Source organism: Dysidea avara, chromosome 6 (genome assembly GCF_963678975.1).
Source record: "Dysidea avara chromosome 6, odDysAvar1.4, whole genome shotgun sequence".
Classification (NCBI taxonomy): domain Eukaryota; kingdom Metazoa; phylum Porifera; class Demospongiae; order Dictyoceratida; family Dysideidae; genus Dysidea; species Dysidea avara.
This window is the reverse complement of record NC_089277.1, coordinates 24,838,620-24,865,451: the sequence shown is the minus strand read 5'-3', so window position 1 is coordinate 24,865,451 and position 26,832 is coordinate 24,838,620. Positions and strand designations below refer to the sequence as shown.

General features: G+C 36.8%; 1 protein-coding gene across 1 annotated transcript; it reads left to right on the top strand.

Annotated features, from left to right (window-relative positions):
- Positions 1–23,903, top strand: LOC136257855 (uncharacterized). The gene is made up of 11 exons (XM_066051177.1): positions 1–137; positions 12,442–12,550; positions 12,934–13,021; positions 14,343–14,597; positions 15,140–15,531; positions 15,576–15,677; positions 15,997–16,094; positions 16,175–16,264; positions 16,751–18,052; positions 20,576–20,773; positions 23,218–23,903. Exons 1-10 carry the CDS (start codon positions 45–47, stop codon positions 20,627–20,629), a joined length of 2,583 nt encoding a protein of 860 aa, XP_065907249.1. The 5' UTR covers positions 1–44; the 3' UTR covers positions 20,630–20,773; positions 23,218–23,903.
- Positions 23,904–26,832: the final 2,929 nt, after the last annotated feature.

Genomic DNA, 26,832 nt, shown 5'->3' with positions numbered 1-26,832 from the left:
TCAAGAAGCAAAATTGTTGAATTTGCTAACTGGAGGACATAAGAATGAGTGCCATCAAAGGCGTTACGTTGTGTGTCTTCGTGGCATTTGTTATTGCCCGTGCAGATGTAGAGTATGAGAGGACTGGTGCCTGTAATGTAAGTTAAAATGACCTGCACTACATTTAGTAATGACCTTCACTAGTTTGTTTTTACTGTGCAGCATTGCTTAGCTACATGTTGTACTGTACTGTATGTATACTGTATATTTAAATTGTTATGTCACGCTATAGTTAGAGCTGTGGCAACAGCGACACACGTATACGTGTAGCTATAGTGGGCGAACGAACTGCTCCGGCCTGCATAAGCATTCCATGCAGGAGATGCAAGGTTAACCACTATAAGCAAAATTCAGCATCAAGAACTTTCAGATTACAGCTAGCTACGTATAACACAAAATCTCTTTTTTTTTCTGAAAATAAATCACGCTTTTGCTCAGGAAGTCACGTGAGCGTATTCTCAGCCGCGATCCACGCAAATCACGTGCGGCCAAGAAATTCGGTGACCACACCGTGAGTATAGACTCTATATTGATAGGAAAAAAGAAAACAGCTTTTTCATGCGTGCATAGCTCCATGGCCCCTTCTCCAAAGCACACCATTTTTTCATTATAGCTGTCCCCCAGGTAGGGTATACCACTCAGCAAATTTGATTAAATTCGCAACAGCTATTTGCGAGATATGAGCGTTCAAAGTTTCATTTTAATTTCTTCGTTTCTTCTTATGCCGTACGGGGGCTTCGATTTCTTTTCGCACACTGCAAAAATTGCTATAAAATGCAAACGTGTAACTCGATTGCCTCGATATTTGGCACAAATGAAGAACGTGTAACGGTTGATTCACGTACCAAATTATTTGTGAATCTGAGGAATATTCAAGGAGTTATGAGCGTTTATTCACGTAAAAAAGATCAAACTTCTGTCACGGCTACAAGGTTAACTGAGGATAGAAATGACTTGTAAATTGGTGTATAGATGGGCTGATCATCGTAGCAGTGTCTTTTGATAGTTCGAATAGCAATAGAGTTATAGCGACAAAATTATAAAGCAAAAACCAAGCAGGTGTAAAATCGCGGGATCGAGATACTCTAATAGAGCAGTCACTGCGGGGTAAAAGGTGTGCAAAAAATGTCGGAAAAACTTACCAGAGTACGAACCAGGGACCTCCATACCTAACACCTGCATCCTTAACCACTGAACCACTGTAGTCTCGCGTTGCCAGACCCTATTTTCCGCACGGCGCTTATCGATTGGAAATTATAAGCAGGCGCTTATAATTTCCAATCGATAAGCGCCGTGCGGAAAAGGCGCTTATAATTTCCAATCGATAAGCGCCGTGCGGAAAATAGGGTCCGGCAACGCGAGACTAGAACCACTACTACCTTGGCTGATTGCCTCACTTAATGTTTGCTTTACCAATGAAATTTCTAGTTGAAATCTGCTCTTAATCAAACGTTTGTAATTCCGTAGATCTACCAATAGAAGTACTAGATGGTTCTATGCGAGGGTCACCAACTCATGAAAAAGGGGTACGGATTTCAAAATCTTGAACAAATTTCTCAAGATTTCACGGATTTCAAAAGATTTCACAAAACGAACGAGAGCTGAAAAATCTGATTTTAAATTACAGATTGGTGTAGAGTGATAAGTTCTGAAATCACCAGAAAATAGTGGGAGGAAAAAGGAGTTCAGCAGGCATGTAGGAGCAAAGCCTCACAAAACTGAGAGGAATTGCGAAGCCAGAAGTAAAGCCAAGGCATCACTATTAAACGACACCCTAAAAACCCAGGAGCAACTCGCTGCTGAAGCCCTATAAACCCGGAAACAAGGCCAATCATTCAGGGGAAATCCCGTGTGAAACCCCTCAAAACCAGGAGCAACTGTCAAAGCTCTGTCTGGTGTGAAACTCCACAAAACCCGGAGCATCTGTATGCTTAAGTTGTTTTTGTAGTAGATGTGTTGCTAAGTTTATGAAGTTTTACTAAGTTTGTAGTTTGCTAAGTAAATCCAAAGCGGAGTGGAACATCGGATTTCATTCTTACTTTTGTGCAGGAGCAGTTTGCATGAATTCCCCTGGTTTCGTGTGGCTTCTTTACCACAGCTCCTGGTTTTGTTTGGCTTCAACAACTCGCTTAATACAAATACAAAGCGGAGCGGAACATCGGATTTCATTCTTACTTTTGAACAGTTTACATGGATTCTCTCCTGGTTTCTGTGGCGTCTTTCCCACAACTCCTGGTTTTGTTTGGCTTCCACAACTCGTTTAATACAAATCCGAAACGGAGCGGAACATCGGATTTCATTTTACTTTGATTCTCCTGGTTTTGTACGGCTTCTTTCTCACAGCTCCTGGTTTTGTTTGGCTTCAACAACTCACTTAATACAAATACGAAGCGGAGCGGAACGGAACATCGGATTTCATTCTTACGTTTGTGCAGGAGCAGTTTGCATGGATTCTCCTGGTTTGCTCCTTTCCCACAGCTCCCGGCTTTGTTTGGCTTCCACAACTCGCTTAATACAAATCCGAAACGGAGCGGAACACCGGATTTTATTCTTACTTTTGAACAGCTTGCATGGATTCTCTCCTGGTTTCTATAGCTTCTTATAACTTCCAAGGCTTATAGATATCTTGGCCTCCTAAGGCCAATGAAACTTGATTAGCAGTTTCGCGTCATCGCCCGCATGCTTTTGACACACCCGCATGGAATTTCATTATTGGTATTTCAGATCGAAATACTCTAATAGAGCAGTCACTTTTACTCTAATAGAGCAATCAGCTATACTCTAATGGAAAAATCACTTGTTATAGATTAGTAAGGTATTTATGCAAGACTGAGTAATCAATGTAGATCTCGCTGTTTTTGGCAGAAATCTTCGGTGGGGACTATTCTACGGAACGGAACGGAACGGAACGGAACGGAATGATGGACTAAACCACGGAACGGAACGCTTTCTCAAACTAAAGCTTGCAACTTACCATTGCTGAAACTTCCCTTATAAGTTAGCAGTGGCATCTCCAGTGGGTGGTTAAACATAAGATAAAAAGAATTAACGGATCGATTGTGGGTTTTTGTTGGTTGTCATTAGTAACGAAGTATTATTGTGGGATGAGCTGTATCAGTGATGTTCATCCATACGGAAGGGAACTTTATGTGAGCTGTTTTTCTTATTTAGACTTTACAAAACAGTCTGGGCCGGTCTTTCAAGTCATAAGTCAGTGTATAAATAAAGCAAGCAGGAAGATACTGGTAACAGGAAAGAGCCAGCTGAATTAAAACTTGAAGAATTTTGTGCAGTGTGTGAGGAGCAAATATTTTGGCAGACCGCAAGGAGGGTATATTCTGCAAACATCACTGAAGTGTATGCATGGAGTTATTTATATATTAACAGCTGGTGCAGTGGACTAATGCCGCATTCAATAGTGAACTGATTTTATCTGTTGCACAATTCAAGGATGTGTCTGACTGCTAGCCTTGAATCAGGCTAAATGTCAAAACTCCAAGATCAGCCAAATCTCTATTATAAGCCGCATGTGAAACCGTGTGAAACCAGGCAAACGTGATTTGGACCAGGATGTGTGTGTAATTTCAATGTATCTAGTCAGACCTGAAATGGAACACTTACATTAATTACATACCACCTAAGAATCCTAGGATTTCTTAAGTGTAACATTTCACATGCTTCACTTCAAACAAAACAGGTTAAATTTGTTCGTCTATTTTCAAGTGATTCCCAGTCCAGCTGGTCCATGAAATTACAATGGGATCACATGTATTTGTTACAGTGCGGGCTGTCCTGTGTTGGATCTACTCTAGAGTTGAGATTTCAAGGTAGACTCACTGCCAATTTACTGACACTAGTACTGTTGTAGCATGTTTAAGTGGAGGACAAATGAAATAGTAATGCTAGATTATTTATGTATACAAATTTTTCATAATGAAATTGATATCCCATTTTGATTTGTACTTCCACTTTGCAACATATTCAAGAGCAAGAAGCTACCACACTTAATCTCCAACCACTGTCATTAATTAACCAAGATCTCACTAGTCTGTAATTCACCTTACTGTAGTGATTTTATTGATTCATCTGTATGCTTTCTTCATTTCCTTTGAAGTTGTACCAAGAGTTCATAATAAGGTGGGGAGTGTCTAACTTGAATGCATTCACCAAACACCCTGCTTAAAGTAACACCTCGGCCTTATTTCAGAACAAAGGCTTTACCTTCTTCAGCAACTCTAATCAACAGTTTTCTATCCCCCAGTAAAGGTGTTGATTTGATGAAAGGTGGACTTTACACAGGGTGTTTGTACAGGCCATACTGAGAGTTAGACACTCTCGCCCATACAAATCAGTATTACGAACTCTTGGTTGTACAGTATAGGTAAACAAGATAAGTTTCTCTCCCATCTTATTCTAGGATTTCTATTGACAAGGAAAATTCAATTATTTGTATACAGGCTCAAAATTGAGAAAATATAAAGAAAGTGAATTAATATTATACAGTCAGTTTGCTTTTGGATATTTAATGTCTCCAACCACAACAAAAATTCGATGAATCCATGCATCTCATCACTGGTCGTCTGAACATTCTGAAAGTGACACCTCACTCAATCAACCACATATTCTGTTTATTAGACTGAATAGTCATGATTACCTAAACAATCACTTAATTAATGTTTTATAATTATCCTATTCCATTTTCCTGGAGGTTCCACTGATAAAATGCAATTTCAGCAATGATAGCAGCTAGCCAAGCTGCAAGTTGATTCAGAAAGCACTCCATTCTGTAAAATAGACCCCACCCAGAATTCAACTCAGTACTCAGGCTGAGATATCTGACAATAGTCCACTACTCTGTTAATGAATCATTGATGTTCACACAATATAGTCTCCTTGAGGTATCTGAATGTTTGCTCCTCACACACAGCACAAAATTCCTTTAGATTCTACTTAGACTGAGTTGATTCAGCTTGTCACCATACTTGTTTCCTTTGTAGTGTAGCTATACACATACTGATTTATGCCGATTAGAAAGGCTGGGCCTCAGACTGTACATTCTAAAGTCAAGTAAGTAAAAATAACTCACATACTAGTAAAAAAAAGTCATGCATTAAGTTCCCTACTTGATATATCCGAAGATGAAATCACTGAGTCAGCTATTCCCACAATTGGTACTTCGTTACTAATGACAACCAACAAGAACCCACAATCGATCCTTAAATTCGTTTTATCTTTCTTGGGGTACGTTTGATTACCTGCTGGAAGTGCCACTGATAACTTGTACAGCAATGGTAAGCTGCAAGCTTCAATCTGAGAAAGCATTCCGTTCCGCAGTTTAGTCCATCATTCCGTTCCGTTCCGTTCCGTTCCGTAGAATAGTCCCCACCGAAATCTTCATGTTTGGGATGTGTGTTGTGCTTTTGGAAAATAATGAATAATGATTAATAACCGCCCGCCCGCATCAGATTTTCAAAATTCTGAGCGAGAAACTGGCAATCAAGTTTCATTGGCCTAAGGCGTGCTTTTAGTAACTGTCACTCTGTTAAAGCCAAAAAACTCTATACATAGCTAACTCTTGTTCGATCTCAGTTAACTTATTGCTCTCAGCTGTGGAATCCATACTTGATCAAGGACACTATTACCCTAGAAAAGATTCAGCGACAAGCAACTAAATTCATCCTTATAGAGACTATGAATCTAACTATCAGACTCGTCTCCTCAAACTAGATCTATTGCCTTTAATGTATACACTGGATTTCTATGACATCATGTTTTTCATCAAAGCTCTAAAGCAGCCTTCCAACCATTTTAATATATATGATCTTGTTTCTTTTAGCACTGCAAACACCAGATCATCCTCTAATAATAAACTCAACCATGTCTACACTTCTAACAATTACACCAGGAACTTCTATTTCAACAGAATATCAAGACTGTGGAATAAATTACCATCCATCGATCTAAGCCAGCCACTATCAGTCATTAAAGTCAACATCTACAAGTATCTACATCAACACTTCATTTTTCAGCTGACAATCCTTGTACGTATCATTTTTGTTGCAGATGTAGTAATTGTTATAACGTAGGTTTATCTAGCAATTTCTCGGTACTTTAGTTTTTTAATTAAGTAAATTAAGTTTTAACTTTTTCGGGCTGCCAACAGGGGTTGTTGGTTGACCCTCAATACGTTTACTGTATTGTAAAGTATTAATAATAATAATAATAATTTCCCATAACTCCTGGTTTTGTTTCGCTTCCACAACTCGTTCAATACATGCAAATCCGAAACGGAGCGGAACATCGGATTTCATTCTTAATTTGATTCTCCTGGTTTTGTACGGCTTCTTTCCCACAGCTCCTAGTTTTGTGCGACTTCCACAACTTGATTATACAAATCCGAAGCGGAGTAGAACATCGGATTTCATTCTTACTTTTGTACAGGAGCAGTTGAGTGTAAGCTACGGTACCAGAACGAGTATAGAATCAGAATCACGATAACAACATAAGATTTCGTATTTCAGGCAGGATTTCACTGAAGGTGTACGAGATTTCGAAGCAGTTGGTGACCCCTCGGTTCTATGTATATTCTATTAGAAGTCCTCAAAAATGTGTACTCTATTAGAGTATAATAATATTATCAAATATTGAATTAAACCAAGAGTTCATAATATTCCAGCAAATACACTGAGTAAGATAGAATATCAACACCTTGGTTTGTACAAAGGTTTCACCATCTCAACACATATCAACACTTGCCCTCTACCAGTAAATATGTCAAATGGATCAAAACTTTCAAAAGTCTAATTTTACTCAGTGTGTTTGTACAGGCCATATTGGCAGTTTGACACTCTTCCTTAATATTGTATATTATAAACTCTTGATTAAACCATGCAATGAAATACATTTATAAGTCTTCAATAATCATCATTGTATCTACATAGAAAAGAAGAAATGTGAAACCTTACAGTCAGCCATAGGCTGGTTTTGGGGCCTTATAAAGTACAAAATTAATAGAAGTGAAATCCACAGCCAAGCTGTGAAAAAATGGTGTGGCCTTAAAAAGCCTGGGTGAAAAAAGTTGTGAAATCAAATGGGTGGTGGCCAAGAAATGGCTGCAATGATGTTAATGCTAATAAATTTTAATAATGGCTGTGTGCATTATTAAAATCTATTAGCATTAACATCATTGCAGCCATTTATTGGCCACCACCTTTGATTTCACAACTTTTTTTCACCCAGGCTTTTAAAGGCCACACCATTTTTTCACAGCTTGGCTGTGTTTGTTACTTCATGACACCTGACCACATTATTTCGTTTGTTGCAAAATTACTCTTTATGGAAGAGCCTTATAGAATTACTAGTAAGCTGTTGACAAGTTTTTCTTAAAGTAAACTCATGCAGTCAACAAAATTCTCTTCATTTTATTTTATTTATTAAGGCTTTAGCTGAAGGTCTGTAGGACACCTACATGGTCCTACAGCCTGTTTAAAGTTGTTGCATATTCTTCAAAGAAATTGCAAACACTTATGTAGTGCATGGAAAAACACTCTGATTTTACCTCTCTTACGTAGCTACCTTTAGAAAGTTTGGCTGAATACAAGTCTCCCCTTAGAGAGTTCAGTTATGCAGAAATTCACCCGGTAGAGAGTTTGTTTACTAAACAAGTCACCCAGTAGAGACTTCAGCTATATAGATTACAGTAGAGAGTTCAGTTACATTAAAAGTCACCCAGTTGTCCCAGTAGATAGTTTAACTATGCATATGTTACAAGTCCTCTGTAGAGAGTTCAGCAATGTACATTACAAGTCACCCAGTAGAGAGTTCAGCTACAGTCAACCTGTAGAAACTTCAGCTACATTACTCCCAGTAGAGAGTTCAGCTACTTTATACTAGTCACCCATGCAGTGTTGAGATCATGCGTGTGATGAACTACAAATTGGTCATTTTGTAGAAAATTCTGCAGGAGCTATTATATTATTATGAGTTATCTTTTGGTACCCAATATCATTTTATAACAGCTATAGCTACTCAAAGGTATTGTAGTTTAAATTGAATTGTTTCTTTTCTCTTCTTCCTTGAAAGAATAAAAAAAGTCATCCCCAAAGATGGCTCGTGGCTAATCTTGTGACTTATAATTACAAAAAGAAGTGATATCTATACATACCAACACTGCTGAGCTGTGTAAAGGGTGCAGCCCCCAACAAGACCATGCGGCCAGTTGTGAGATCAAAGGTGGCAGACAAGAAATGGCTGCTAATGTCAATCATTTTTAATGATCACTTGGCATAAAAAAATTAGATAGAACGTTGCATTGGTCATCACCTTTGATTTCTCTTTGCCCAGATCTTTTTTGGGGCAGCACCCTTTTTCACAGCCTGGCTGTTTTGGTATGTATAGATATCACTTATTTTTGTAATTATAAGTCGCAAAAATCGGCCACAAGCCATCCTTGGGGCTGACTTTTTGTTATTGTAGGAAAAAGAGAAGAGAAATAGTTTAATTTGAATTTGATTTCTTCACGAGGCATTATATTACTTTATAGCTAGTTTCAAATCAAAGGTCTTGCTGAAAAGAAATACTTTGAAGCCAATAGGTCAATTTTTATTCCAAAGTAATTCATTTGTATTAAGCATCATGAAATTGTATAAAGTTTCTTTCCCATTATTAATTTACATCCCAAGGGCAAAAAAAAATTGTGGCTAACAAAATGACCGTAACATTGAAGTGGAGTAACTAGTCACTTCAAACAAAAGTCAAATTGTTTCTTTTAGATCAACATGCACTTCTAATTTGAAGCCATGTTTTAATAGTGTAAATTAATAAGACAAAAGCGATCAATTTCAATGTAAAAATGGCTGTAAGGTCAAATCTGCGATGGCACTATATCAAATAATAAATGACATTAAGAGTACAATCTATGTGGAAAGTTTCATAATTGTATCACAAAATGTCCATTATTTTGCGATATGTCACCCTATTAATAGAAAATAATTACAGGATGACAAAGAGCACAACAACAACAATATTACAAAAATGAATGAATTAAAAGTGCGTACAAAAACATTAACATGCTGTACCATGTAGCTGTTACAATGATGACAGATTAGTCTCTACAAATTGTTGTGTGCATTGTTAGCTACAAAGCAAAAACAAATTACTTACAGCACTAGACGAATTTGCAATTAAATTAATAATAAATGTTGTTGGTTAATGAATGCCTATCAAGTACATAGCTATCAAGATGTATTGTTGGCTTAGCACATGGTATTTAGAGGTTACACAACATCAACTTGATAAAATAAGCTGTATTTAGTCATAAATCTCCTCCATGTTGTAGAAGTTCAGGATTCCCATTAAGAACAGTAGATGTTTACTCTCTCTCTCTCTCTCTCTCTAGCACATAAATTGACTTAAGCAGTATACTGGTATTTATAATACCTAAACATGGATGTCATTAAATTCAGCCTGTGGCTTGTGATGCATGTGAAAAATGTACAAACAAACTTTACTTTCACATATCCACATAGCTAACAGGATTGTGTGTACCAGTATGCAGTACTGTAGTGTACTTAAAGTATACATGTTATTGTGAACATGTGATGCAGTGCTTTGCCCAGTGGTTGGTAAATATGTAATAGTTATACCATGGGCACGAGTGCTTTGCCTGATATATATGCACAAGCATAGGGCCGCAGACCAGAGTGCAAGTGCATATATACAGGCAAAGCACAAGTGCCGGTGGTACAACTAATATGTTCTACTTTAGCATGTAGACTCACCTAATTGGCAAAATGTTTAGTTGCTATATCCTTCTCTTATATAAGGAATCAAGTAAGCTGTGATTGTGGGATTCAATTTTAATACATCAAACAGTAGTTTGATTTTATTATTGCTAATATAGCAATTTTAAGAGACTACTGTTAATTATGTTACTTTAATTGCTACATTTACTTTTAAAGTAAAACAAACTACTGTTGATTTATTAAAATTGAATCCCACAATCACAGGTTGTTTGGATCCCACAATCACAGCTTGCCCTTTATAAGAGAAGATAACAGTGTAACATCAAAGAAATCTGATGATTTCTGGATATTAGGCACCAGCCTATTATGCTGGCATAATTTTAAACATGATAGGTGTCAGAAAGCATCAAGCATAATGCTAGCATAATAGGCAGAATAATTGTCATGCTAAAATGCATGCCACAGAAAAAGGCTGACTTGCAATAATAGAACAGTTGGTGTCACTGATATGGCATTAAGTAGTTATTTGATGTGACTGTTATTATAGTTTACAATGTAGCCAAATTCTTAATGGGCAACGAGTACTTTTTACATTTAACCAGTTGTTCATAAGCCAAAGTTTATTAATTTATCATTATCCATTAAAAAGTGACAAAACATGGGAACGGTGGTAAAAATTTTGAGCGTAATTATGAGCATAATAGGCAAAAATTTTGAAAACTGCAGCATAGCATAATAGGAAAAATTAAAAGCATAATAGGCTGGTGCCTACTGGATATAGTGTGCACTCCTATTAGGTGTGCAATGTCTCAAGTTAACGAGATATTATACGCAATGGTGGCAGTGTGTTAAGGAAGTGTGTAACGAGATATACGCACTGGTAGCAGTGCATATATCTTGTTAACATTTTGAGTCGGTGCGATATGTGATATATATGCACTGGCTTTCCTTTGATCTGAGGTGTGAAAGTGGTACATACATATATATATGTGTGTGACCGGATTTCATATAACCAGGCTTCCACACATACAAAATCAAACTTACGTTTTTACCAGAAATGGATTGCCGGTCTAATACACTATCATATTCCACACTGTGCTTCTTTGAGGACTGGCAAGTTTGGTTTCTGTAGCAGCTTTCTTCCGACCCTGTCAAAGCCACGAGTGGGAGATTGGTGCCATTAAATGGCCATGGCTTTGCGATAATGGTGTGTAGTGAGCTGGGACTTCACAGAGAGCTCACCATTAGTGTTCTCAGTCAATTTGAAGTGATTTGAGAGCCATGGAGGGCCATGGAGAGCCCAAACTTGGCCTCTGGATTCCATTCGTCTTCTTACTTCATTTTATACTCCTATATTAAGCCCATCCACCACCCTCCCACCCTATTACTACCACCTGTGATATTACAGGTTTGTGCAATTGAATTCGTCGCCTTTGCAATTGAATTCTTCCCGTTTGCAATTGAATTCGTCGGTATTGCAATTGAATTCGTCGGTATTGCAATTGAATTCGTCCCGTTTGCAATTGTATTCGTCGGTTTTGCAATAGAATTCGTCGCGTTTGCATTACAATTCGTCATAAACAAAACGGCTCCAAGAAACCAACCCGTTCATTAAGAGATGAACTATTTATGTCTTGGAGAGTTACACTTGAGACACTAGAAGGTAATTGAAGCTGGTAGTACGTGAAGTTGATAGCTGTCGGACAAGTTAATTAGCTTGCTCGCGAGTGACCACACCCATCGCGAATGGCGTAGTAGAGTTTGGAATGTTGTTGGAGAGGCTGTAGAGGAAAAATTATTGCCTTATAAAGAGTTGTTTACTACTGTTGTACTTGAACAAGTTCTTGTAGCAGCTGCTACATCATGTTTTCATGTTTGCTCCAGCTGCCATTCTTGTTATGATTATGATTATGATTATGATGATTATGATTATGATTAAATACGGGTAAAGGCACAGCCTGCGTTATGGACGAATTTAACTGCAAAAGCGACGAATTCAATTGCAAAAGCGACGAATTCAATTGCAAACGGGATGAATTCAATTGCAAAACCGACGAATTCAATTGCAAACGGGACGAATTCAATTGCAAACGGGACGAATTCAATTGCAAAAGCGACGAACTCAATTGCAAACGGGACGAATTCAATTGCAAAGTCGCCGAATTCAATTGCAAAAACCTGTATTACCCGATCGAAAAAAGCTGCCCAAAACAGGGCAAATTTTGGGTATCAGAAATTTATACACCCACTCAGTGATAGCTAGTAAATAGATGAATAATTGGAGCAGATTTTGTTTGCACAGCTGTAGGCACTGGGAAGTTATTACATAATGATTACTTAAAATCGCCATATCTCCTAACAAAGCTTTGTGCGTCGAAGCCTGGTTTTGTCGAATTCAGTCACATATAAACACCTAGTTTTGTTTAGTCACCTGGGTAGAAAACATCACAACCACAAAGTGATATAAATCTCCTAAAAGGAAATGGTGGGGGGGAGGGAATTTGCCTCAGTTCCCCATGATGGATCTACCATTGGTGTGTCTGTATGTATATGCACTGTAATAGGTATATAATTATAGCTATGTATAGCTACATGTGTATATGTTAGGTACCAAAACTAATGATGTCTATAGCTAGTTGTACATGTGTGTATTGTGTAGATTCATGATGAGTGTGTTTACAAGTACAGTTCAACTCAATATAATTTTGGCAAAGAAGACAGAGAAAAGATAAAATTTTCTGCTGATGTTCATTGGCGTTGTGAAAGCAGTAAGTTAAGCCTGCACATGCTATTAGCTATGCCAAGCTCTTCCCATACAACCCCATACATCCTGCTTGAAGGTATTCAGCTTTGAAGCCTTTACTTTACAATATTACCTTGACATTGTACCATTAAATAGGAATATTGTACATCCTGTATACAACATTGTTAGGCAATTAAGAGGCATTGCCCATGTATCGATTCTCAAGTACTACTTCATTGTCTAATGCTTTTCAGAATGATATACATACCAACTGATTTATATATTTTGGGGCTTAAAGTGAGTCCATAGATTTGATATTAAACGTTCATAGCTCCTTTTATAATATTGTACTACACATGCATTAATTTACATTTGCGTCAATATTATTTATGTATGTAAAATTACTAGCTGGAATGTTTGGATCTCAATCAGCCAGTGAGTTCTGCTTTACACTATCTAATGGGGTGGTGTCTGCTTCATCTAAATTTGATATCAAGTACGTTAGTTTATCTGCAGCTGTATCTGTATATGTATGCTACTCAGAATCCAAACTTTCTGCAACAACTTGAGTGCACTACAATATGAGTAAATGCCAAATATGATTGTTAGAGTAGTGAATGTCCTATTAAGAGTAGTAGTTGAAAATAAATCAGTTTTTGTCATAAATAAAAGTGTTTAATACTTTGTTTTAAGGTGATTTTACACCTAATTTCAGAGTTGTGGACTTTTCAACACTAGGTGGTCTCCATGGCTTAGAAGCTGACGTAAAGGCAGTTGTGGTCAGGGCTATTATCGTGATATCGTTCTGTGGTCAGGGCAATGTGTGATATATGACCCTGTGGTTTCCTTTGATCTGAGGTGTCAAAGTGGTATATGTAATAGTTGTATCATGTACCCGAGTGATTTGCCTGATATGTACACCCACGCTCTCAGGCCGTACACCCATGCTCCCCGGTCATTAGGCCCGAGAGCATGGGTGTACATATCAGGCAAATCACTCGGGCACGTGATACAACTGATATGTACCATGTAGGCTAATAGCCTACTGTGGTGGGAGACTAATCACCCAAGCCAATACAAGGCAACCTGCTGGATTTATTATATAGAGTCTTGTAAAATTCGATTATGGGTCAGCAGCAAGTAATGTTGCAGTTACGTTTGTTAACATAAACGGGAAAATCCTATGAATATCACGGAAACACTCAATTTGCGATTTAACGAGTGTTTCAAAGTTGCTAAATTGTTTAACCACTGTTTACAATGTTTTCTTAACATCCAGAGGGGTAAGCTTCGCTGTAGAGTGGTTACCTCGTGATATACAAAAAGTGGGCATGGTACGTAATCAAACATGTGGACACGCGATGTAAATTAACCATGACACTAGCTCTCATCTTAAACTTCCATTTGTCAACTCATAGGGTGGTAAGGGTGTCGAATCACCTTCGTAAGAGTGCTGTAGAATGCAAAATCGGGTTCATGATTTTCATCACGTGAGTAATAATAAACTCCCACAATCGAATACTGCCAGGATTCTTATAAAAACAAACAATGTTACCACATCAGATATCAAGGCCATGATACATTTAATGGCCAGCCATGGTTTATTTTAAACGTACCATAGCCAGCCATGGTTTAACTTAAATGTACCATGGCCAGCCAGGGTTTATAAGATATGTACCCTGGAATTTGGCTTTGAAGTTAGGTGGTTTCATGGTACATATATATACTTAATACAAAAGTATGTAGAGTTAGTTATACATGTACATTATAATTATAATTTATGCTGCAGTTATGTGTTTATTAATTGCTTCCTGCAGAAGTTCTGTAAATTACACCACTGATGCATGGAAAGATGCTAGCATTGCATCATTTATGACAAATGCACTCAAAGGTGAATTCTGCTATGTCCAGGTTTCTAATGGGAAAATTGTGTCAGTACATTATGGCTCAATGCAAAATAATGAAGGAATCAACATCAAACGGAGCATTGCAAGTACCTTTCAGGGAAACTTTAATGGCAACAAAGTTATTCAAGAGTCTGATGCTGGATCTATTCACAAATCCCATTATAGGTAAAGTCTATTAGTGTATGAAATATGTGCACTAACTTAACTGGAGAATGAACTTTTAAAGTTTTGTTTTGCTAAGTTTTAGAACTACTAAATATTAGTCTTTAATCATTATCATTAAACCAAAAAAATCAAGCTAGGTAAATTTTTGAAACTATATCTGTTAGACTGAAATTACATTATTTTAAACAGTACGGTGGTGTTGTTTAGTTGGGTTCTCCTCTAAAATAAATGGTACCCACTACTGCCAAAAACCTTCATAGAAACATTCAGCAAGAAAACACTTACAAATATTGAATTTATAAAGAAATGTAAAAACTTGATTTTTGTATGCCTGCCAAAAATCAAGCTTTCAATCAATTAAATCAAGTGTTGCACCTTCTGAACTTTGCATGCCTTTTCTTTTATTCTCAATTATGTGGTTGTATTCTTCTCCATGTAAAGAAAGCCATGCCGATGTGTATAGAATGGCAAGTATGGTTGCATATTGTACCACAATGCACTGCATAAACTGTAATTGGAGCTATATACGTTGCATTTCCTAGGATTGACAGAAAATCTGGTAGGGTCACCATACTTACCCGTACAGTTTCAACAAATGACCTCATTCAAATGGCCAGTGAAGTGCCTGATGATTCAATCATCTACACAAAGCAAGAAGAATCTGTTTTCCTTGACAAAATTTTGCAAAAATCTCGAGGGATAATCAGAGTCAAAATTGATCTTGATCACCATAGTGCATCTCAGGCAGATGATAAGCCACAGAGTGATACTTATAATCCAAATTTTGGCTTTGACAAGGAATTTGAATCAAATGGAACTTACCTGATTGAAAAGATGTACTGCAAGAAGCGAGCTAAAAGAAGCATTAGCTTTAGCAACTTATATGCACCACATGTGCGAAAAGAACGCCATCTCCTAGCTACAATTGATAAAGGTTAGCATACACACTTTAATTATTTTGTGTAACTTGATCCATAGATGCAAATGAGAGGCACAAGATTAGAAAGATTAGAGAAGAGATTCCTTCAATTCCAGCAATTTTAGAAGAACTGCGCAAAAATCCTAGTGATGATAATATTGGTAATCAATTGTGATTATGTAGTTCTTAATTAGCCCATACACGTTAATTTTGATGTTCTGCAGTACAGATTGCACAGTTGATACAGTGCATGCATTGTAAAACCAACTAAAGTATATATTATAATACATAATGGCATATTATAGTGCTTGTTTTATACTGAGCTGCTTATGAACCTATTGATGATTCTCTTGGTGAAAATATTTGCATTTTTAAAGTTTAAAAGGTTATCTTTTATGATGTATAGTGTGGGAGTTATCAGAGTATTTATGATAATGTGTCAAGAAATGTAATGGATATTAAATCATTCCATATGTGTAGTGGACAGGTTGCAGAATTTGGTAGAATTGGAGGCAAAGTATGGTGCACTGCCATCTGATGTCCCAGCCATACAAAAGATTATAGAATATTTTAAGCAGGTATTATTTTACTGACTTCTGTAATTATATACACACTGATAAACTTATAGTGGTAAAATTCAACATTTTTTGTTTTGCAGATACGTTTATCTGATAAACCAGAGGATTTCCAAATTCGTGCATATATCTATGGATTTTTGTCAGCTGACAGTGGAGAACTATCTCAAAAGGTAGATCAAGTATAACATGTATGTAGTCCAATGAAAACAAATCAATTTTACAACCTACCAAGTTTGATGCTTATTCAATCAAGTGCATTTAAATGCAACACCCAAATATAGTAATCTTTTATTATAACAGACATTGCAACCGCAACTCGCATTTATTTACAATGCTATATAGAATAGACTACATTAACTGTATGGTAACCACTGACAGGACAATAACTATATTCCATACTCAGTGGCTACCATACAGTTAATGTAGTCTATTATATATAACATTGTAAATAATTTGTTTAGCCACAAGTTGTGGTGAAATTTCTGTTATAATACAGTACAAAAAGGTGTTGATATGATCTCAAACAGGGTGTTAAAGCCTGAAATCTTAGATATAAGCCAGATATTTATCACAGAATCAGTTTTTATGTTTGTCATGTGAATACATATAGCTAAATCTATTAACTTGTGATTGCCATATTTATATATTCATTGTAGGTTATGGCTTCACTTCTAGCTGCAAATATGGTTCTTGAAGAAAAAAACGTTTTACTACATCAGCTGACTCAGGTCAGAAATGCTGGATCTGAACTAGTGAACACTGTCATTGGTACCAATCCATCTGATGATGATGGTTTGCTGCTAATACTGGGAGCACTGGCTAGAGACAACAAGGATGACATTCAGCGTTTAATAGTGGATGAACTGTTGAGACGATCAAATGCTGTACAAGCAAGTGTCACTGGCACAGAAGAAGTTATAACATTGAACTATGCACTTGGGAACACTGGATCAGAACTAGCCCTTGATGTAATATTGGAAAGTTTAACTCATGGTGAAATTGATGTACAGGTATCTGCAGTAAGAAGTCTTGAAGCTCATGTTTGCCAACCAGTTACCCAGCAAGGTCTAATCAACCTACTGCATGCAACCACAGAGGACAAGGTTCTTGAAGAAGTTGTATCTTTATTAATAGAAGCATTTGACAATCAAGCATGCACAGTTGTCAGTGATGGATTACTTAATGTCACTGTTGAAACTGCTATAGAACTTCAGAATCCTCATCTCTATGAATTTCTTATAAAGTATCTAAAACGACTGGGCACTAGTGAAGCTGACATACACATTGCTACTATAAAACAGCAGTATAATTATGGAGATGTCCAACATGAGCTTGTTAGTGATGCATCATTTAATTCAAGAATTAAAAGAGGATCAGAATGGGAAGAACAGAATTCTGTGTATGATGTGGTGGCAAATTACGAACAACGCAGACATGATGTTATGACATATCCAGTTCACAAAGCTTATATTTGGGGTAAAAGGTTAGGAGTAAGCAAGTTGGAGCTACGAATGGGAGCTGGAGCATTTATTGGTGCAGGGTGCAATGGCAGCAAAATATTTGCAAGGGCTGCAGCAAAAGTGAAAGTTTGGTCCAAAATATTTCCTGTTGCCCAACTTGAGTATACTGATATCTACACTGATGACACTGCACACCACAGAGTGTATGTTAAGCTGGGATCAAAAGTATACAAGGATGTCAACAAAGTAACGAATGCTAGTGCATGTGATGAAGACATTAGATCAAAAATTCTTTGGCAAACTGAAAGACGCCGCATTTTTAGTTTTGGCTTTGATATATTCATTTTTGTTGGCTCCCTTGGTGCTTCCATTTCTGGAACTGTTAGATCTAATGCAAATGCAACATTATGCTTGTGTCCACAATACCTTCGTGCTTGTGCTGACATCACCCCTACTGCAACTTTGCGTGTTGAGGGAAGTGGAAGAGCTAGCCTTTTGGTATGAGTGAAAATACACACACACACACACACACAACATTATTATTTTCTCATATGTCAACTTTTCAAACTTGGAGTAGTTAACATCTTCAAACTGGCTGCAGGACCACTGAGTCTTGCAGACCTTCAGCACTTGAGCTGTAAAGCCATTTGGTTCCACTTGAAGCATTTTAAAGTAATAAAGTCACTCTCTAAGGTTCCTATGGAAATTGGCACAGAGAAAACATCTTAACTACCTAGCAGGCTCCTGCAGTGGTGGAGGAAGTAGTTGATGTGAGGGGGGGAGGGGGGGGCTGACCAGAGTATAGAATATCTGGCAGCAGGGGGTCAGAAGCTGTAGCCAATATAGCTTTTACAATGTCTCAAAGTTCACCAAAATTAATTTATAGTAATTTTATAGGTACAATTTGTAGTATTTTAGCTAAAACACCAACTTTTAGTCAAAACTATTTAAAACAGGCTATTTGCAGTTAATAAAACTTTTTGGTAAAGCATTTAACAGTTAACTACAGGGTTAATGAACATAAGAGCATTTATCAGCAGTACGAAATAGCCTGTAGCCACCTGGAAACAGTTGTTACGGTGGTAAGACACTAGCTCTTAAAGTGAGAGGTGCCTGGTTCGATTCCTGCTGTAGGAAACTTCTTTAAAGAAACCCGTTTTTATGAAGGCCTTGAATGCTCTGTTAGGGTATTTGAGCGTTCTATTAGAGTATATCGATCTTTTATCACGGTTTTCAGCCCCACTCCAAGAAGGATGATTTCGGCGTGATATCATTTTGAGCCCCCCCCCCCCCCCCCCCCCCCCCACCACCTAGCAGACCGAGGGGGGCTCATGTAAGCATTCAAGTGTAAATTGGATGGCTGCAGGTTTGTGGCTGCCCAGGTCCAGTGATGGATTTTTCATCAACTTTTAAACCTATACTTAACATACAGCTGCAGGACCACTGAGTCCTGCAGGCCTTCACTTCAGCACTTATACTGTAATCATTAATAAATAAATGAAATTTGACTCTTGTACATGACTAGCTGCAAATTATGTCTGCTATTTCTCATCTCTTGCCATCTTCAAAAATTATGTACAATATGTAGGTATATGAGCATTACATGTAAGTGCTATTATATTGAACCTGTGATATAGTAATGAGATCAACAGAACGTGTGTGGCCAGTTGTAAATTTATTATCATATCAATCTCTATTTCAATTAGCAAAGTTAACAACCATGCATGCACACGGACAGCCAAAATTTATAATACTCAAAATGGTAGTAGCAGGTAGCTACCGTGCACTTTAAGCATACTAGCAGTGCAACTAACAGCAGCAGCTTTAGGCTGTAAAGAAACAAGAAGAAATGAATAGTTCTACGGACAAAACACTGCACACAAAAATTATTTCCTGATTTCGTGCAGGACATTTTCTCAGAACTTTAAGTGCCACAAATGTGCAAAAATCATTTTTGAATAAAATGTAAATGAAATCGTATAAGGAATTGTCATAGCTATAATTTTTTGTCTCCAGTTTTTCCACAATCAAGCCAAAAAATGGTCCATATTCAAGTCAGAAAATTTGACATGATAAACTTATTAGTTTAAGTTAGGCTTGAGTCTACTATACTTTTTAATTTGCCTATAAGATCTTTGAAATTTCCTGCAAAATTATCCTATTAGCTAATTTTGTGCTTTTCCTCCTTTCCAATTGTATAAGTTAAATAACCATACAAACCTACAACTGCTACATAAATCACAAAATTTCTGAATCAGTAAGAATACTGAAACATCTGCTATTTAAATTGACCTTGGAATCAAAACTTTAGCAATCACCACAACAGCTACATGTTTAATTTTACCATTGATAAAAAGTGGTATGTTCAATGAATTAAACAGGTTAATTTATTGCAACTTCTTTCTCTGTAAAGGAGCTTCTCCAAACATTATGCTGAAATGCCTATTATATGTTATGCCAGCATTATGCTTTTGCCTACCAATTAGGTCACATAATAAACCGAAGCCTACTTTTTAAATATATAAAAGCCATGGAAACCAGAAGCATAGCCAGAACCCTGGTCACCTGGGCCAGGCCCAGGCATCAATTATATAATAACTAAGATCGATATACTCTTATAGAGTAGTCACAGTATTTAGAGAAACAGTGTAGCAAGATTTGTATAGTTATAACTAAGGAGATACAGTTGATGGAGGACAGCTATTGTCAGCAGATAGTTAGTTACTAGCTAGTTACTTTTTTTTGTCTTGACATACAGCTAGGCCCTAGCATCACCAAAAGTCTGGCTATGCCAATGATGGAGGCATAAGTTTTTGTGCAGTGTAAAACAATGTCATAATCTTATGCAAAATAATTCTGACCTATAATTATATTGCATTTACCATGACCCATTTTAAAACTGTAAATTCCACTGTTCTTATATAAATTGAGTCAAGGATTTTAAACCTGGCTGCAACATAGCTATACACATAATATTACACAAATTTTGATATTATGGTATGTCATTTTGTTCACATTTAGTTTCTTGTTCGAGGTGGAATTTCAGTGGCTGCTGACTTTACATACTATTTATAACCAAGCTTGTGTGCCCAACTTGTATCACCATATGATTGTGACAATGAGAATGGAAGTAATGTATGTCTCTCCTTACATCATGGTTCTCCTGGAACGTATGTGGAAATTTATCCTTGGTATGAATATAGGAAGCTCACTTGGAGGGTAAGATTGTGGCACATATTAAGCAAGTATATACACCCCAGGTTTAGCTCTAAGTTAGGGTAAAAGCATAAAATTAATATTACATGGAATTGTGCACCTACATATATAATTATGCGTAATGCACAAAATGTATGCTGAGTGTACTCACAGCAATCGTGAATGCAATTGTAGCCTATAATATGTACAGCATAATATAAATATATACATGTAATAGTTATACCACGGGCACGAGTGCTTTGCCTGATATATACGCACAAGCACGAGGGCCACAGGCCCGAGTGCGTATATACAGGCAAAGCACATGTAGACCCACCTAATTGGCAAAATCTTTGGTTGCTACCATACAGCTGGTAATTTTCGAAAGGTTTTTATTTTTGGATATTTCGAAGAGGCCCTTCTCTTCGAATATAAATTCCCACGTCCAGTTATTTTTCGAAAATAAATTCCCACAAGTGAAAGCAACCGTCCTACTTTCGCGATTCGTTCGTGTATTCCTCGAGTTTTAGCTCAGTATTGCTGATGATGATAATGGGTAAACTGTATCATTACTGTACCAATAACCAGAAAACAGGTGATCCAGAATGGGAATTGATGCCGTCTGCTCTAGAATCCATGGTGAACAGGATACTATGAGCTAGCTATGATCGAGCGTGATCGTGCCAGTGAGTTCACTCCACCCGAGACTCACTCAGTCTTCTCTCCAGTGCACAGGAATGGGGATTATTCCATCAGTAAGTCAGTTTTCGGCAAACATTCACGCATCTTCATAATTTGTGACACGAATTTCCGTTTATTTGAAATCCATCCAGACTTCGAAATATGCACTCTTCGAAATTAAAATCTTTCGAAATTCAGATTTTGCTTCTTGTACGAAAATTTCTGTTTCGAAAATAACCTGCTATACGGTATACCCTTCTCTTATATAGGGAACCAAGTAAGCTGTGATAGTGGGATTGAATTTTACCAAACAAACTGTGATTGTGGGATTCAATTTTAATACATCAAACAGTAGTTCAATTTTATTTTTGCTAATATAGCAATTTTAAGAGGCTAGTGTTAATTATGTTACTTTAATTGCTACATTTACAAAGGTAAAAAACAAACTACTGTTGATGTATTAAGATTGAATCCCACAATCACAGATAGTTTGGCAGAATTTAATCCCACAATCATAGCTTGCTTGATTCCCTATAAAAAGAAGAGGATAACAGTATAACATCAAAGAAATCTGATGATTTCTGGATATACTGTGCACTCCTATTAGGTGTGCAATGTCTCAAGTTAACGAGATATACACACTGGTGGCAGTGCGTATAATTATCTTGTTAAGGCAGTGTGTAACGAGATATACACACTGCCTTAACGAGACATACGCACTGCTACGTGCGTATATCTAGTTAACATTTTGAGTCAGTGCGATATGTGATATATATGCACTGGCTTTCCTTTGATCTGAGGTGTGAAAGTGGTACATACATATGTAACTCTATAAGCTTTTGTTCTGAACCTTTGTTGTTAAGGTATGTTAGCTACGTATAGGCTATGCATTCAATATACTTCATGGTTCTGCACTTTTATTTTATTGATGGAAATTTCCATTTACCAGTCATGACATTCTCACTTTTGACTGTTGTACTATAACAGTGTTAATGCAAAATCTATTTAAATCTTTGTATTTAATGCATTGAATGCTGAATCCTCTTGGTTTCCACTATTAGTAGAGCGCACTTTTTGATAAAAGCGCCAAACTTGGTAAACTTTGCTTAATTCATACTATTTCATATTAGATACAGTGGCATTAAAGTTATCAATCATATCGTGCTCAAAGAACCTGACAAGTAAAATCAATATAAAATGTATTGTGGAAGCCATAAAAGTGATCCATAGGGAAAAAAATTTTAGTGAAACTTTGCATCTGCATAGACGAGCAAGGATGGTCATATCCAAAAGCTGATCAAGGGAGGTGTCCATCCAGGTCATTAGCTTGCTATGTTAAAAAGCATGGAGGGTCATGGTATATGAAGCCATAGATGTGCAATGTATTATTTCTATTGGTTTGTGCCTGTACTTTTAACACAAAAATATTGGCTCCATTAGAAATGTTCAGAGCTGTTTATTCTACTACATTTAGTTTAAGATTTTTTTGATTGCATCTGTAAATTTGAAATACTTCCATGTGATTTAAGCAAAAATGAAGATTCTGAATGCACTTGTATGGTTTCCTGGCCAGCTAGAAATAAGATTATAACTCAGCTTTAAAGTTTCAAAAGATTCCCTAAGGCAATGAGTTTGATTTGGCACCGTATCTCAAATGATTTAATTACCTTACTCAACATCCACAGAAAAGTTGGTCCTTTTATCACAAAGTGGACGATTTCATCAAAATTTGTTACTTAGCCACTCTACTATATACACTTTATGTATCAAGAACTGTTTGTTTTCAGGGGTTCAGATGGAGTGGTCAAAGGAGGTGGGATAAACTTTCTAAATCATGGCGTGTAACTGATGGTTCCAAGTCTTTGCTGTGGAGCTCTTGCAAAAATCCAATCACACCATGTGATTACAACATAACTACTGCATTTTGAACACAATGATAGCCTATGCATACACAATTATATTATGTTCTGTGAAAAACTCTGTCCTGTAATTTTATATTATAGCTTTGAAAGGGGTTATGCTGTTATGTAGCATTCCCGGTATGTTAATGCATGCATTATTCTGTATGTTTGTACACATTATACTAACCATACATGTCATGTTAAAACATATATATAAGTTTGGTATACTGTAGGTAACTGTCATGTTGATTTGCTTGCACATTATCTGGAACATACTGTACTGTATGTCAATGTTATAGATATGATAAAAATGTGATATGTATAGCACAATAAACCCTTCCAGGAGCTATTAGACATCCTAGAAAGTGCTGATTAAGCTAGCAAGCAAACAAAACGAGAATTTACGAAAATAAGTGCTAAATTATCAAGCAATCAAGGCTGTTTTTAAAGCGAAATCAAGCGATCAAGGTATATTTTCGTCAATCAAAAACCTTGATCCCGGTCGCAGATGCATGGTTCTACAGGACCATTGGTAGTGACCACCCCTTGCCTTGGCCTTCACTCGAAGTTTTCAGCGATCGAGTCACCGGGGCCAGTGTTGTGAGATGACAGGCGGGCGGCAGGGAAGAAATGTCCATACAGGTAGGTCTCGTCCGTTGTTCACATACATCTTTGAAGACGACCAACTTAATACAGAGGGGCTAATAGTTTCAGTGTGACCTTTTCCTTCTCCGCAAACAATGTTGCTTTCCGTAAAACAAAGAAAAACGGTAAGTTCACAAAACAGGAAAATTTTTCTAAGTCAGAAGTGCGTCCAAAAAAAATATTCGCGCGGGGCCGTCCGGTCCGTAAAATAGATACTCCCAGGTACTTAGCCATGCTACAAATATTTGTAAACCGGTTCACAACTGATTTGTAACACTGGCGGCAGCCTTTGATCTGCCCACGCACCATACTACAATAAGTGTATACAATTTCTTGCAAAACATACAGTTCAAAATTGGTACCTTAACTGACTATACCGGCAATTTTACAATCAATAATACAAAATTGTACATAATTTTCCCTAGACATGCCTGTTGTGCTGTCTGCCCAGTAATAAATAACTAGATCATTCTAACACCAAATGCATTTCCTGTATTTGGTTTGTAAATGGATAAATATTCCTATTACATCATTACTCATTATTAAAATATATGGTATTACAAAAAGCTCATGTCTACTATGATACATTGATCCTACATATGTATATATACATGTAGATACAGTACAGACTACCGTAATACAATTAGGCCAATGAAAATCGATTACCAGTTTCTCGCTCAGATTTTTGAAAATTTGATGCGGGCGGGCGGTTATTATTCATTATTCATTGTTTTTCCAAAAGCACAACACACATCCAAACATGAAGATTTCTGCCAAAAAACAGTGAGATCTACACTGATTACCCTGGCATTAAATAACTAAGGTACGTTACTAATCTATAACAAGTGATTTTTCCATTAGAGTATAGCTGATTGCTCTATTAGAGTAAAAGTGACCGTTCTATTAGAGTATTTCGATCTGAAATACCAATAATGAAATTCCATGCGGGTGTATCAAAAGCATGCGGGCGATGACGCGAAACTGCTAATCAAGTTTCATTGGCCTTAGCAGTAGAGATTGTATTCCAAGTTGTAGCGGTAGTAGCCACACGTATACAGCTGCACACTTATATATCAGTAGTGTTGTAATGTGGGATAATGGGTGCATGCGTGAGGTAGGAGGCATGCATATCTTCTGCCAAAATTAAAGCATAGGCAGTATTAATAAAATAATATAAGATTAGCCTCTAGCTACTGTACATGTACTTACCTACTATACGCATCATGACACATAGTGATACCAACAATGATGATAGTATAATAATTATGCACTCAGTTGTGTATGTAATTCATTACATCGATCACCATAATTATGTTTGTGGTACATGTAATATAATAAACTTCATCAAATAATATGGTTGCAAGACTTGAGCTTAAAATATTTGTTTACATCCTGGCCACTACCATTATGCTATTTTTCTAAATGGAACATAGCTAAATTTTTTGCCTTATATTATTACAAACGGATACAAAAAGTTGTTAAGCTAGTTTAGTTCTCAGAAATTTTAGAAGTACCCCAGACACCTGCATCTGAGATAATGGCTATGATAAGAAGCTCCTTCACTGCTCCTGTGCATCTTAAAGCCAATGATTTTGCAAGTAACCATAAACAACCTCTGAAAATGTAGAGATTTTATTTTCTTATCTCATACCCACATATAAATTCACACAGTATCAAGGAAACTTGTGTGGTGTATATATTTTTCTTGGAATGCATTTAATGTACATGTAGTAATGACCAGAGACCCTTGGATCACCAATCAGTTGATGCAACAGTGGCTATGTGGTCAAACTGATTTACTCACTAACATGTTGTGTCAACAGGGAAAAAGGAAGTAGCAATAAATTATTACACTTAGAGGTAAAAGAAGGGAAAAGAAATAGCAATTATTGTTGCTACTTCTTGCTGACACAGCAAGTTAGTGGGTATCAACTTGATGCTCAGAAAATACCCTCTCTTGTTGGTGATACAAATAAGTTTTAAGTAAAATTTAATCTGCATGTTGTAATCAGTGATTAGACTAAATAATAAACAGAATAGTACCAACCAGGCAAAGTGGCTAGTCTGCTACACTGTTAAGAGGATAATCCCTCTCTTATGCTGTAGTGCTGTGAAGACTTGATATGTAATTAGGACATGGAAACATGATAGGCGTACTAACCATGCCTATATATACTGGTTTATATGATATTGAAGCTGGTAGTCTGCCGCCTAGCTGCCCCTTCAGGGTCTGGTTGAAATTCTGGTCCTATATTAGTTCAAAGAAAATTGATGATAGCCCTGTAATTATTGTATTTCCAATTGCAAGGTGATTTGTATTTTGATGTATGGCTTAATGTCAATGACATGCATGCAGTAATTGGCTAGCAAGGAAAGTTTCTGTACTAAAACCAATAATTGGATCTGCATTACACCAGACCCTTATGTACTTTATGGAAGGGGCGGGCATGCCAATCTATAGCCATTATGTTAATAATGATACAATCAATAATATATTAAATGTAGCTGCTTGTCATTATTATACAGACTAGATACATATATACAATGAAGATAACAATATTTTGATGTGCCCAGTAAGTGTTCTAAACACTTTTAGTACAGTTCCACTTACTAATCATGTTCAGATATCATTTATGCCTACATGCATAACTTATTAATCTTAGGTCAATTTGTCAAATTTTTACATCACCTGTTGTTATTATTGTTAGCATGTAACCTTTAATTAATATTACTAGCAGTCTTCTCTAGTGTGTACTGTATGTTAATAAAGTTTTACTTGACATAATTGAGATCATTTCTTAGCACTGACCCCACTACACTGTTCAATGAGGAAACAGATCCAGGATGCATTAATTA

What these genes read in the sequence shown, in the direction of transcription:
- LOC136257855 (XM_066051177.1), top strand. Translation starts at nt 45, where the DNA reads ATGAGTGCCATCAAAGGCGTTACGTTGTGTGTCTTCGTGGCATTTGTT. An exon ending in TCATCTAAATTTGATATCAA is followed by an intron (nt 13,022 to 14,342) that starts GTACGTTAGTTT and finishes TGCTTCCTGCAG; the next exon opens with AAGTTCTGTAAATTACACCA. An exon ending in GTGGAGAACTATCTCAAAAG is followed by an intron (nt 16,265 to 16,750) that starts GTAGATCAAGTA and finishes TATTCATTGTAG; the next exon opens with GTTATGGCTTCACTTCTAGC.